The following is an 11,967-nucleotide window of genomic DNA, read 5'->3' as shown; positions in this document are numbered from 1 at the left end:
TCCTTGCACATAGTCCACTTGAGCCAGATGATGATGATCTTGATTTCCTCAAGATGGACCACCTTTGTTGATTGCGTTGACTCGATGAAAACTAGTTGATTGCTCCCCCATACTCCACTATGGGTGAGCCACTCTTCGACACATCTTCACAAGTCCATTGTTACCACAATGGACGACAAGCTTCAAGCAAGATCTCTTCATGATGTTCCACTTGAACTTGCACACCGCAACCTTGATGATGATCACCACTTGATGTCATCCTCCATGGGTTGTATGAGATCTTCCTCTTGACACAAGCCCATGGAAACATACCTAACCCCACATAAAACTCTCACGTAGACCATGGGTTAGTACACAGAGCGTAATGGGCAATGCATACCATGCTATGGGATCACTTGATCCCTCTCGGTACATCTTGTATGCTTTGTGTGTTGATCAACTTGATTCACTCTTTGACTTAGTCTTGATCAACCTTGTATCATGTCTTCTCTATGACCAATCTTTGGATAATTCCTTGGATAACACCTTGATCAACACATAAACTCCTTGAAACCAATGAATGGGCTTCAAGAAATGCCTATGGACAAATCCTTCAAATATAACTCAAGGCAGCCATTAGTCCATATATATTTTCATCAATTACCAAAACCAAACATGGGGGCACCACATGTTCTTTCAGCTACAAAACCCGAGTAAACGCCCAAATTCCCGCGCAAGAAGACCAATAAGTTGTCGAGGCCGGCCTCGCAAAAAGCTTGGTGGATCTTAGAGTACGAGTAGGCCAGAGATCCTCGATTTAGTTGAAATCCTCCTCTTACAATAAAACTTCATTTATTATTGTGGGCTTGTCAAATATATACTAGTATTCGTGTTAATACAATATCTACACAAGACATAAAGATGTAGGAAATGCGTTGATATTTGCTATCCAGTAGCACAACAATTGTTGGGCCTCAAGTGCAAGGGTTTGAAGCAAGCGACAAGACTTCCTCAGTTGACAAACCAAGATATCCATTCATAGAGGCAACACCCATAGTTCCAGTCAACAACACTGCGTCACAAGATAAAATTTCGGTTGTGTACCCAAAAACTCAATTGAGGTCGTCAATCTCACAAGATTTACTAGTTGCAACAAGTTCTGAGAATACAATGTGGTTGGAACTACTTTCATGTTTGAATATGAAATCAATGAGGTGATGGAAGGCCTTGCAGACGTCTTGCAATGTTCATAAGCTCCACTAGTTACATAGTTTAACTGCTTGGCAACATTGAATTTATCAGTTTCCTCTCTAGACCGGTCTGACTATGACCACCTGCTAGCTAGGATCACAATCTTGTTGGTAAATCACTAGTTTATCCTCAAAAAATTAGACTATACAAAAAATAGGGTTATGCATCAATTTTAACATGGTAGATTATTTTCTAGAACCTCTTGCTAGCTGCAGCACCCACCAGAATGTATTGAACATCTCGTTCTGGTTGATTGTAACCTTGATGTTGAGAAATAAAATTTGTTTTTTACCTCGAGAATTCAGTTTTTTAGATCCGAAGTTGAGGTAGGGAAGATGGAGGATGGTCATATTGATGGTCATGGATAAAAGATAGTTTAAAAAATTTAGTCATTTCAGAATTTATCCATAGAATGAAGTATATTCAAATTGTAACTTCAATTATCTGAGAGGAAAAAATTCAGAATTTGGGATAGATACAACATTAAGATGGTTGAACGAGTTTACATCGTTTTCTAATGATACCAATTTGAAGATTTCGTGTTAGGAAAGGAATTGCTCACACACATTTGAACTTTCAATTTCAAATGTGGAATTGAACTTCAAAATTGCTATGTATGTGGTGCTGATGAACTTCTGTTAATTTTTTCATGATAACTAGTTAGTAGCCTGTGCGTTCAAACGGGAGCATAATTATTCTAGTAGGTTAGGTCGTGATTTACGTACCCATATTAATTTGATTGTATAAAATGATTTTTTGGTAAACACTTTTTGCGTACTTTTTTGGAGGGAGGTAAACACTTGTTTGGTAAGAACTAATCGGCTTACAAAATAAAATATATATTTTATATGATAAGTAAATAAGAGGTGGGCCGGTTGAGTTGGTTTCCAAGAAAAAACGGTGAAAAAAGACCAAAGACGGGAGAAACAAAATCAAGAAGGGGATAGAGGAGAGGAGAACTTAAGTAAAATTGGACGATGGATGAGCGGACGACAGAACCTTATGCTCTTTTTAAGTAGGAGAGAATATGGGCTGAGAAAAACTTGAATTGAGCTACATTTGCAGAACAAACTCAAGGATAGGTGCAAAGTTAAGAAATAATTAAGTTCGAAAGCATTCCAAGAGGCTTTAATGGGATGTGGAGATTTTCCAAACGAGTAGGTAATGGAGCTGGTGCAAAGGAGATAATTATGTTTTTTTGGAGACTATCTTTATATACTGTTGTATATTCTTACGTGAGTTTTCCAACTACACTTTTCAAAATGGCGATGATATGTATTATCACAAAAGGAGACAAATGAAATTTGCAATTTAAGAAGTTTCAAGTTATGGATGAAATGTTTTTTTTGCGAAATACATTATGGTTTTGAGATGAAGAGAGAAGATAAGTATTTCCTTTTTGGGAATAATTAATTCAGTTCCAACTTCATACAAGAGCAATTAAGAGTGATGGGCCAAATGTTAAATAATAGGCAAACATTCACAATATATCAATGATAATATACCTAATATAGTATTGTGAATCTAAATCTTTAAAACTATCAAATAATACACATAATTAATTAATTAATTGCGTGCCAAAAATGCAATGCCTAAGAGTATTTTCTAGTAAATGTTTTCTAATTCCAATAATTTACTTTTTGCCAAACATTTGTTTATAAATTACTAGTACTACTATTTTTTGCTCATCAATTACTACTATTTCTAGTCGATTAAAATTTGAATAGCCCCTAGTTTGTACAAACATGAGTGTGCCACATCTAGCTTATATAAGGGCCGTGGTCTAATGCGTTGAGGCATCAAAAAATAGAGTAGGAAGCATACACGTAGATAGCTCTAGTCCAATGCAGCTTGCAATGGCTTCCAGTTTGCAGCCATGGGTTCTCCTCCTCATCTTCCCCCTCCTCTGTTTGGTGCTTAGCCCCGCAGCACTTGCGGCAGTGTTCAACGATAACTTCGTGGCAGTAGGGGGTACAGATAGTAATCACCTAGTTGATCAGGGGACAGCAGTTCGTCTCGTCTTGGATAAGAGCTCCGGTACATATCATCTTTTCCCCCCAACTATATATTGTATTTGATTGATTGAATTGGACAAAAAATTAAACTTGATTGAAATTGATCAAAAATTTGCTTCTTTGCGATGCAGGGGCTGGATTTAGTTCCAAGGAGGCGTATGGTTCAGGGTTCTTCCATATGAGGATCAAGACACCGCCCGGGTACAGTGCCGGAGTCGTAACGGCCTTCTATCTGAGTGTTGCAACATGTGGTTTCTACATGTTGCATATATTATATGCTAGTCATTTCCTTTAGTTTGATGACGAATACTAGAAGTCAGATATTGTCGGTCGTGATTGTAATTCTTGGGCGATTGAGTAATACAAGTATTATCCCGCAAAAAAAATATATAAATGTATCTTGTACGTCTAGCTCACAATGGAACCCGAGCAAGGTGACCACAATGAGGTGGATTTGGAGTTCCTGGGCAACGTGGACGGCAAGCCGGTCATTCTCCAGACCAACATCTTCCTAAACGGCAAAGGTGACAGTGAGCAGAGGTACGAGCTGTGGTTCGACGCTGGAGCCGATTTCCATGACTACAAGATACTCTGGAACCCCTACCAGCTCGTGTAAGTCCATCAATCATGCCCTAGTTAGTCCCTAACTTTGCCATGTGCTGAGTGGATCAATGATATATCACGTGTACCCCAATTGACCGCAGGGTGTTCGTCGACGACACGCCGATACGGGTGCTCAAGAACCTCGCGCCCAGCCAGTTCCCGGTGAGGCCGTTCAAGATCCGGGCGAGCATCTGGGACGGCTCCGATTGGGCGACGGGCAATGTCAAATACAGGGTCGACTATAACCGTGCGCCGTTCACCACTGTGTTTCAGGACTTCGACGTCAATGGCTGCCCCGCCACCGGTGGCGCGTCGTGTGGCTCGCCGAGCCTGTCGTGGAACGCAATCCAGAGCCTGACGCCCGCGCAGTGGGAGGCGTACAAGGACGCCAAGAGCAAGCACATGACCTACGACTACTGTACCAATAAGGACAGGGCGTACGCCCAGCTGCCGGGAGAGTGCAACAACAACTAATTAGCCTTTGTTCTGGTTTCAGATTAGATACACTAGTCATCGACCTGTGCTACAGCACGGGCTAGCAATTTCAATAATTAGATGATCTTTTTTCTTGTAAGAAACTGATAATTAGGAATACTGGAGACCTCAAGGCCCTCTTCAGAATAAAAAAAATTATATGTAAAATGGTGGATGCAATAGGAAATTTCTTTTCACCAAAGGAACATCACATCCTACAAATTGTTTTCTCTAAGACTGGGGATATTATTTATATCTTTCTCTCTCCTCTCTTTCTCCAGGCAGCACAAACTTTTGAAGTTCATGTGTTTTCTCATGCAAAATTTAAGCATTTCTTTGAAAGCACGTATGTGTTTATTATTCTTGTAGTGTTGGACATATAGAAATATATATATTTGAAAAATATATACATTCAGAAAATGATTTTAGTTGTCATCTACAAATTTATAAGTTATGGAAATTTTGGCATGCCATTCAACATGAAACCTACCATAATTTGCTAGTAATCGTTTAATTTCTCCACTACTTGCTTTCATGCTCATATATAAAATAGCTATCTCAAGTTTAATATTGTTATTGTACAGAAGCAATCATAATAAATGACATGAAAAAATACCAACCAATTTTTCTTTGATACATGTTGGCATATTGACATAATTTTTGTCATAATGGTTGTGTGAATAACTTATCTATGGCTGTAGAAATGAGATTAACATTTAGAATTTCCAAAATAATACATGAAGAAATCAATTAGTTTAAGGACCCTACATTACATGTTGCTCCATGTATGTTTAGGCAAACTCTAAATTCTAGGAGTATTTACATAGGCACAACCTAAGCACACTAGTTCAGATACCAACCATCCTGACTATGGATGAATGCATCCATTAATTCTACCATGGACTTCTGTTCGCTCAATGCAAAATTGAAAACATCGGATTAAGCTATGTAAATGATGCACAAACCTAAGACTGGACGGGCCAAGAACTGGAGTACCATGGCCATCCCACATCCTAGTCGTCAGTCATGGTGATCAATAGGTAGCTTGTATGTGTCCAGATGGAAGTCGTTACAACTGAGTCTGTGGATCCGCGCATCTACGTCTAGAGGCAGGGGCGTTGAGAGCGGGGCAGACAACGCATACATTTTTTTTCCTTTGAGATCATGTACGACTGTTGTTTTTAGAAAAGATCACGTTTCACTGGTTTTTTTTTTGTGTGTGTGTGTGTGTGTGGGGGGGGGGGGGGGGGGGAGGTGTGGCACACACCACCGCTAGAATAAAGGGAGACATAGTGCTTACACCACCGCTAAAATACTCACTCTGTTTCAAAATATAAGGTGTATTACTTTTTCAAAAAGTCAAATCTCTTTAAGTTTGATCAAATTTGTAGAGAAATATATGAAAAATCTATAATATCAAATCGGTGTCATTAGATTCATCATAAAATGAATTTCCATATTATTTTTTCTGGTTTAGTATCGTGGATGTCGATATTTTTGGCTCTGAACTTGGCCAAAGTCAAAGAAATTTGACATTCCAAAAAACTAATAATCCTTATATATTGGAACTGCTGAAATATTTAGTTTGGCAGATGAGGGAGATGATGCAGTGTGTTTTACATTTATTTATAATGCGGTTATTTGGTGGGCATTTCGCGGTGTGATTCTATGTTATGCGCTAATCAACCCATATTTATATGGGGAAATTTCTGCGTATGTGGCTGCATGTACTATATTGGTACTATAGTATCACATGGTGGCGCTTCTATTTTCTAGGTGGTGGAAGAGTGCACGGGGTTGATAGGTTTTTATAGGCCAGTTGCTGCTGATTGATTTGAGAAATCATTGGCCCGATAAAAATTATAAACCAAATCCAAAATTGAATACCTCAAACGAATGAAAGAGCTTCAAAATTAGGGAATATGGGGATTAAAATAATTAAAAGAAAAAGCTCCTTGAGAAATTGTTGACCGGGTAAAACTCGGGTGACCTAGTTCTAAATTGAAGACCTTAATTAGTAGTGAGACTTTAAAAATTAGGAAGCATAGTGTGTAATATAAAATAATTAAATGAAAGAGCTTTGAGAAATTGTTGACTCAATCAAAATCGGGTGAACCAATTGTAATTGGAGACCTCATTTGATTGCGAGGCCTTAAAAACTAGGGAGCTTAATGTTATAGAGGATAAGTAATATATAAGATATAAGAAGGAAACTATCAACTCTCTGTTACCACTAACAGAACAGATGACCCACTTTTATTTTGTACTCCTAGCAAGGGAGAAGAAAACATTTCCCAGTGATCCAAATCTAAATCTAAACTATAATCTATAAAAGTACGAGAGACGGGGATCCAAACAATCTTACCCGTCCAGATGTTATTATCCTGTCACTTCGATGTTTAGTACTAAATGTGTTTCACGCTAAACACATTTCTAAATCTAAACTAGCATATATAAAAGCACAAAGGGCGGAGACAGAACTATCTTGGCTTCCCTTGATCCGCGTCGGTTCTGCAACATTGAGCATTAAATGCATTTAGCACTAATCCTCACCGTCCAACGATTGCATCTAACGACCAACTGATGCGGAGCATCCCAAGGCCATCCCCATGGACCTATCACCGTCTCACCAAGTGCCAAGTGGACCCATAACACGAGCACGTGCAAGAGCTCTCGAGACCGAGGTGACATCACTCCTCTCGCAATTTTCCTTTAAAACGCATGAGACATGGCTACTACCTCAAACATAGACACTTTGCATACTCAGGTACCAAGGAGTCAGCCATGGAGAAGCTCAAGAGCAAGTACAAGCGAAGACGAGAAGCAATCGCAAAGATGGAGAAGGAAATGGCCAAGTCCAGACTTGCCCAGACGATCCAGACCCCCATCTGGACGATCCGGACTCCGGCCCGAACAATCCGGCTACAGCGCACAAAGACAACAGCAGGCCACCTCCTGAAGCCGGATCATCCGGACCAACATCCGGATCAACCCGACAGTGCCTGCGTGCATGATGTTGGGCTGAGGCCCATGTACCCATTCATCTCTCTAGCCTATATAAACGACTCCACCTCCACTTTTCTAGGGAAGCAAAGGATTAGCTCATTTTAGAGATAGAGCTTTGCTCATCCACTTGATACATACTCCATTGGAGACCGAGGCCTCTGCGGAGAAGATCCCAAGTGGATTCAAGATCCTGCAAGGGAAGATCCCCTCGTGGATTCAAGACCCCGTCTCCGGATCGGGAAGAACTGCCGCCTCTTGTATCGTCCTTTGTTGCTTTTGAATCTTGTATCACTCTTTATGTTCATGGATCTAGCACATGTGTGATTGTTCTCGTTGATTTGAGTGTTTCCCCTCGTGATTTCCCTTGTGTTCTTCGTGTTCTTCGTAGGATCCCCTCCATTTCGTGAAAGATCGGCCCTAGGGTTTCCACCCTATATTACCAACCTTCGCCCAATATTTAGTGGAATACAATGCGAGAAATTACACATGTGTGCCACTGCTTGACGGCGCGATCTCGCAACCCTAAACTTAGTCCCGCTCACACTTCCTCTCTCTCCGCTATCTTGGATTTCTACACTTCTCCTCCCAAATGCACAGTACTATGGTTCGCTGCCCACATCTAAAATTTTTCCCCGCCACTACCTCCGCACATCTCTGGTCGTGGCCACAACACCCGGTATCGTATTCCTCGGCCCTTGATGGCGCCCGCCGCATCCAGGTTGTTCGTCTCATGTTGGTATATCAAGTCATAATCACCTAGATTTTTGTGCATATTTTGCTATGTCCTTCTGGCGAGCCAGAGCCTTGCTCGGGCCGACTCATGTCAGTCTTAGTTGTCGAACCAAGGGGACCTTCAGCATGATTTAGATAGCAATGATATACACAACCTATAAGTCTTGGAAGCAAGTGGTTTTCTAAAACGCTCACCGAAGATGAGATGCGGTAAAAGCTAAGTGCTTGGAGTACCTACATTCGAAAACACTCTCCCGGATGAAGAGCAAGATGCGTTACTCTCGTGTTTCTAAGTTTTTGGTGAAAGCTAAAGCGTGAACTTCAGTGGTGGTACTAACGGTGTCCTGGACTAGGGGGTACTCACCACATCGTCTCTCGACTAGGTGGATCGGGCTGAGGACCCTCATGGCGGTTCACTCATGGGCCACTTCGGGTAGCCCATGCCGCATACAAGGAGTATTGCACAAGACTTGATGATCAAGACAAGGACTCCTCTCCACCAACGTATTCGGCTAGGACTCTTGTTATCCTAGGCCTCTAGTGCATTATATAAGCCAAGGCCAGGCTAGTCGACAGATCATTATGACATTAATCATCATACCCCTAGGGTTTAGACCACAACATATGATCTCGAGGTAGATTAAGTCTTGTAATCTCTATATTCATCAAGATCAATCAAGCAGGAAGTAGGGTATTACCTCCATTAAGAGGGCCCGAACCTGGTAAACATCGTGTCCCCTGTCTCCTGTTACCTATCGATCCATGACACATAGCTTGGGACCCCCTACCCGAGATCTGCCAGTTTTGACACCGACAGGTACATTTAGGGTCATTTGAAAAAAAAGGTAGTACATTTGGGGTAAATAGTTGTATACCAAAAGGTCCAAAACCCAGTTATAGGAGAATGTATGGCTGGGTGTCACACAGCTAAGGCCATGTACAGTGCAAGATGCCTAGAGAGGTGTTTGGAAAATTTACAAGCATACAATGGTAGGTATCACACTTCAGGACCGTGCTGATTGGCCCCAAATTACTCAAAAGGAACAATCTCCTTGCTAGGTCAGCTAGCCGGCCTCAACTTCAACGAAAACATGGATGTGTTCCACTGGACTCTACAAACATCTGGTCCGTGGATGGTCGGGTCCCTGAGTGCAACTATCATTCACTCATGCTCATAACAGAGGCACCTGTACACATGTCTTTTTTTTTCTGTTCGGTAGTAACGAAGGGGTATGCATTGTTGTTTTTCTTTTTGGGGGGAAAGCCGTCATGGCGACTTTATTAAAATCAAATAATAGCTAGTAAATCGTCCACGAGACTACTGAGGATAAAATCAGGAGTTCCTCGATCCAATTATAATACAGATAGGAAAGAAAGGATGACCGACTGTGATTGATTCCTTCTTGTGAATTGTGTTACCAACTAATTTTTTTTTGAAACTGTGTTACCAACTAATTATCGATTGTGATTGATTCCTTCACATGAATTTATTGTGTTAACAAATATTTATTGCCAAAGAAAAAAAGAACATTAATTACCGACTATGAATTTACCGAATTATGAAATATTGTTCTGATTTGACCGGTCAGATAAAAACCATTACGAAATAAAATCAGGAGGGATGAAAAACTGATGCGGGCCGCGGCATTATACGGGGTCTGCTAGAGATGCTCCAAGGGTGGATGTACCGTAGGAAGGGAGGGTGGACAAAGGATCGATGGTTGGGAAAAAATTACGTTAGATGGAACCTTACATCTTTTTTTAGGGGTACGTCTATTTTAAATTTTAGATTAGATGATATAATAATAGAAAAAATAGAGAAGGTGCTATGGTTTTGTGATGGAACCTTACGTCATCTTTTAGATTTTTAAAAATTGACGTAAAATGGAACATTACAATATTTTTAGATAATATATGTAAAAAATAGAGAAGGCGCTATGGTTTTGAGATGAACAGAGAAGATATATATTTCGCATTTTATAATCAATTCCAACTTCATACAAGAGCAAGGGATGGTCCAGATATTAAAATTATAGGCAACAATTCATAATAAATCAACGATAATAATATGCCAAATATAGCAAATAAATCTTATTGGGAATTTACAAGTGCGTGCAAAATAATTGTAAAACTATCAAACAGTACATATCACTAATTTATTGCGGCCAAAAATGCAATGTTTGAGAATATGCTATTTTTAGCAAAAAATGATTCTATAAGATACGTCTATTACTTTCTAGTGTGTGGCAATTAACCATTTTAAATGCCCAGTAATTTTCATTTTCGCCAACTATTTATTTACTGCCATTTCTAGCCGATCAATTTTCAAAATAGCGTAAAAACATGCATGCATGGCGTGAGTGTACGTGGCACATCTACCCTTATATAAGGGTCATGGCGTGAGTGGAGCATTGTGGGAACGAGCTCAGAAACCTGGTTAAGCAGGAAGCACAAACGTAGATAGATCTGTTGGCCAATGCAGCTAACAATGGCTTCCAGTTTGCAGCCATGGTTTCTCCTCCTCCTCCTCCCCCTCCTCTCTTTGGTGCTTAGCCTGGCAGCGCCTGCGGCGGTGTTCAACGACAACTTCGTGGCGGTAGGGGGTACAGATGCTAATCACCTAGTTAATCAGGGGACATCAGTTCGCCTCGTCTTGGATAGGAGCTCCGGTACGTATCAACTTTTTCTCCTACGCATCGATGATCAGGAGATTATGCTAATCATGTGGTTTTAATATACTAAATTAAGTTGAACCAAATTGCGATGTATTGAAAAGTTGACGCAATTTGAGTGGATTTGAGCCAAAACTTGTATCTTTGCGTTGGATGCAGGGGCTGGATTTAGTTCCAAGGTGGCGTATGGTTCAGGGTGGATCCAAATGAGGATCAAGATACCCGCTGGGTACACTGCTGGGGTTGTAACGGCCTTCTATGTGAGTGTTGTGACATTTTGCATAGCCATTTCATTCCGTTTGATGAAAACTAGAACTCAGATGTATTTTATGTATTCTTGTAGCTCACGTCGGAGCCCGAGTACGGTGACCACGATGAGGTGGATTTCGAGTTCTTGGGCAACGTGGAGGGCAAGCCGGTGGCTCTCCAGACCAACATCTTCCTGAACGGCAAAGGCGAGAGGGAGCAGAAGTTCGACCTTTGGTTTGACCCGGGTGCCGATTTCCATGAGTACAAGATACTCTGGAACCCCTACCAGCTCGTGTAAGCCCATCCATCATCCATAATCATTCTCCAATCTGCTCTAGCGGATCAATGTATATACAATATCACGTGCACCTTGACTGCAGTATGTTTGTCGACGACACGCCCATACGGGTGCTGAAGAACCTCACGCCCGGCCAGTTCCTGGTGAGGCCGATGAAGATCCGGGGGAGCCTCTGGGACGGCTCTGATTGGGCGACGGACAATGGCAAATACAGGGTCGACTATAACCGTGCGCCGTTCACCGCCGTGTTACAGGGTTTCGACGTCTACGGCTGCCCTGCCACCGGAGGCGCGCCGTGTGGCTCACTGAGCCTGTCGTGGAACGCGATTCGGAGCCTGACGCCCGCGCAGGAGGCGGCGTACAAGAACGCCAAGAGCAAGTACATGACGTACGACTACTGTACCGATAAGTCTAGGCCCAACTTTCATCTACCAGGGGAGTGCAACAATAACTAATTACCTTTCTGGTTTAGGATTATTAGATAAACAAGGAAGCTATCAACTCTCTGTTATTATGAAAAGAAGGTCTGAATTCATAAGAAAGAAGATATTTTCTTTTTGTGGGAAAAAGGAAAATATTTGGTAGTGATCCCAATCTAAATGTAAACTATAATAATAATCTTTATCAGCTTATTTGTTCGTTCTCCCACGTACGACCGGCTTTCCATGCGTACGCTGTGCCCGTCAAA

The 11,967-nt window shown here is 41.3% G+C and overlaps 2 protein-coding genes across 2 annotated transcripts; both read left to right on the top strand.

Moving 5' to 3' along the window:
• The first annotated feature begins 3,086 nt into the window (after positions 1–3,086).
• Positions 3,087–4,322, top strand: LOC123074019 (xyloglucan endotransglucosylase/hydrolase protein 3-like). Its single transcript, XM_044496977.1, has 4 exons — positions 3,087–3,267; positions 3,377–3,483; positions 3,658–3,857; positions 3,950–4,322. Exons 1-4 carry the CDS (start codon positions 3,087–3,089, stop codon positions 4,320–4,322), a joined length of 861 nt encoding a protein of 286 aa, XP_044352912.1.
• Positions 4,323–10,548: 6,226 nt separating this feature from the next.
• LOC123074018 (putative xyloglucan endotransglucosylase/hydrolase protein 1) lies at positions 10,549–11,734 on the top strand. The gene is made up of 4 exons (XM_044496976.1): positions 10,549–10,729; positions 10,892–10,992; positions 11,076–11,275; positions 11,362–11,734. Exons 1-4 carry the CDS (start codon positions 10,549–10,551, stop codon positions 11,732–11,734), a joined length of 855 nt encoding a protein of 284 aa, XP_044352911.1.
• The last annotated feature ends 233 nt before the right edge of the window (positions 11,735–11,967 follow it).

Source organism: Triticum aestivum, chromosome 3D (assembly GCF_018294505.1).
Source record: "Triticum aestivum cultivar Chinese Spring chromosome 3D, IWGSC CS RefSeq v2.1, whole genome shotgun sequence".
In the NCBI taxonomy this organism is placed as follows: domain Eukaryota; kingdom Viridiplantae; phylum Streptophyta; class Magnoliopsida; order Poales; family Poaceae; genus Triticum; species Triticum aestivum.
This window is presented reverse-complemented; position numbering and strand designations above follow the sequence as displayed.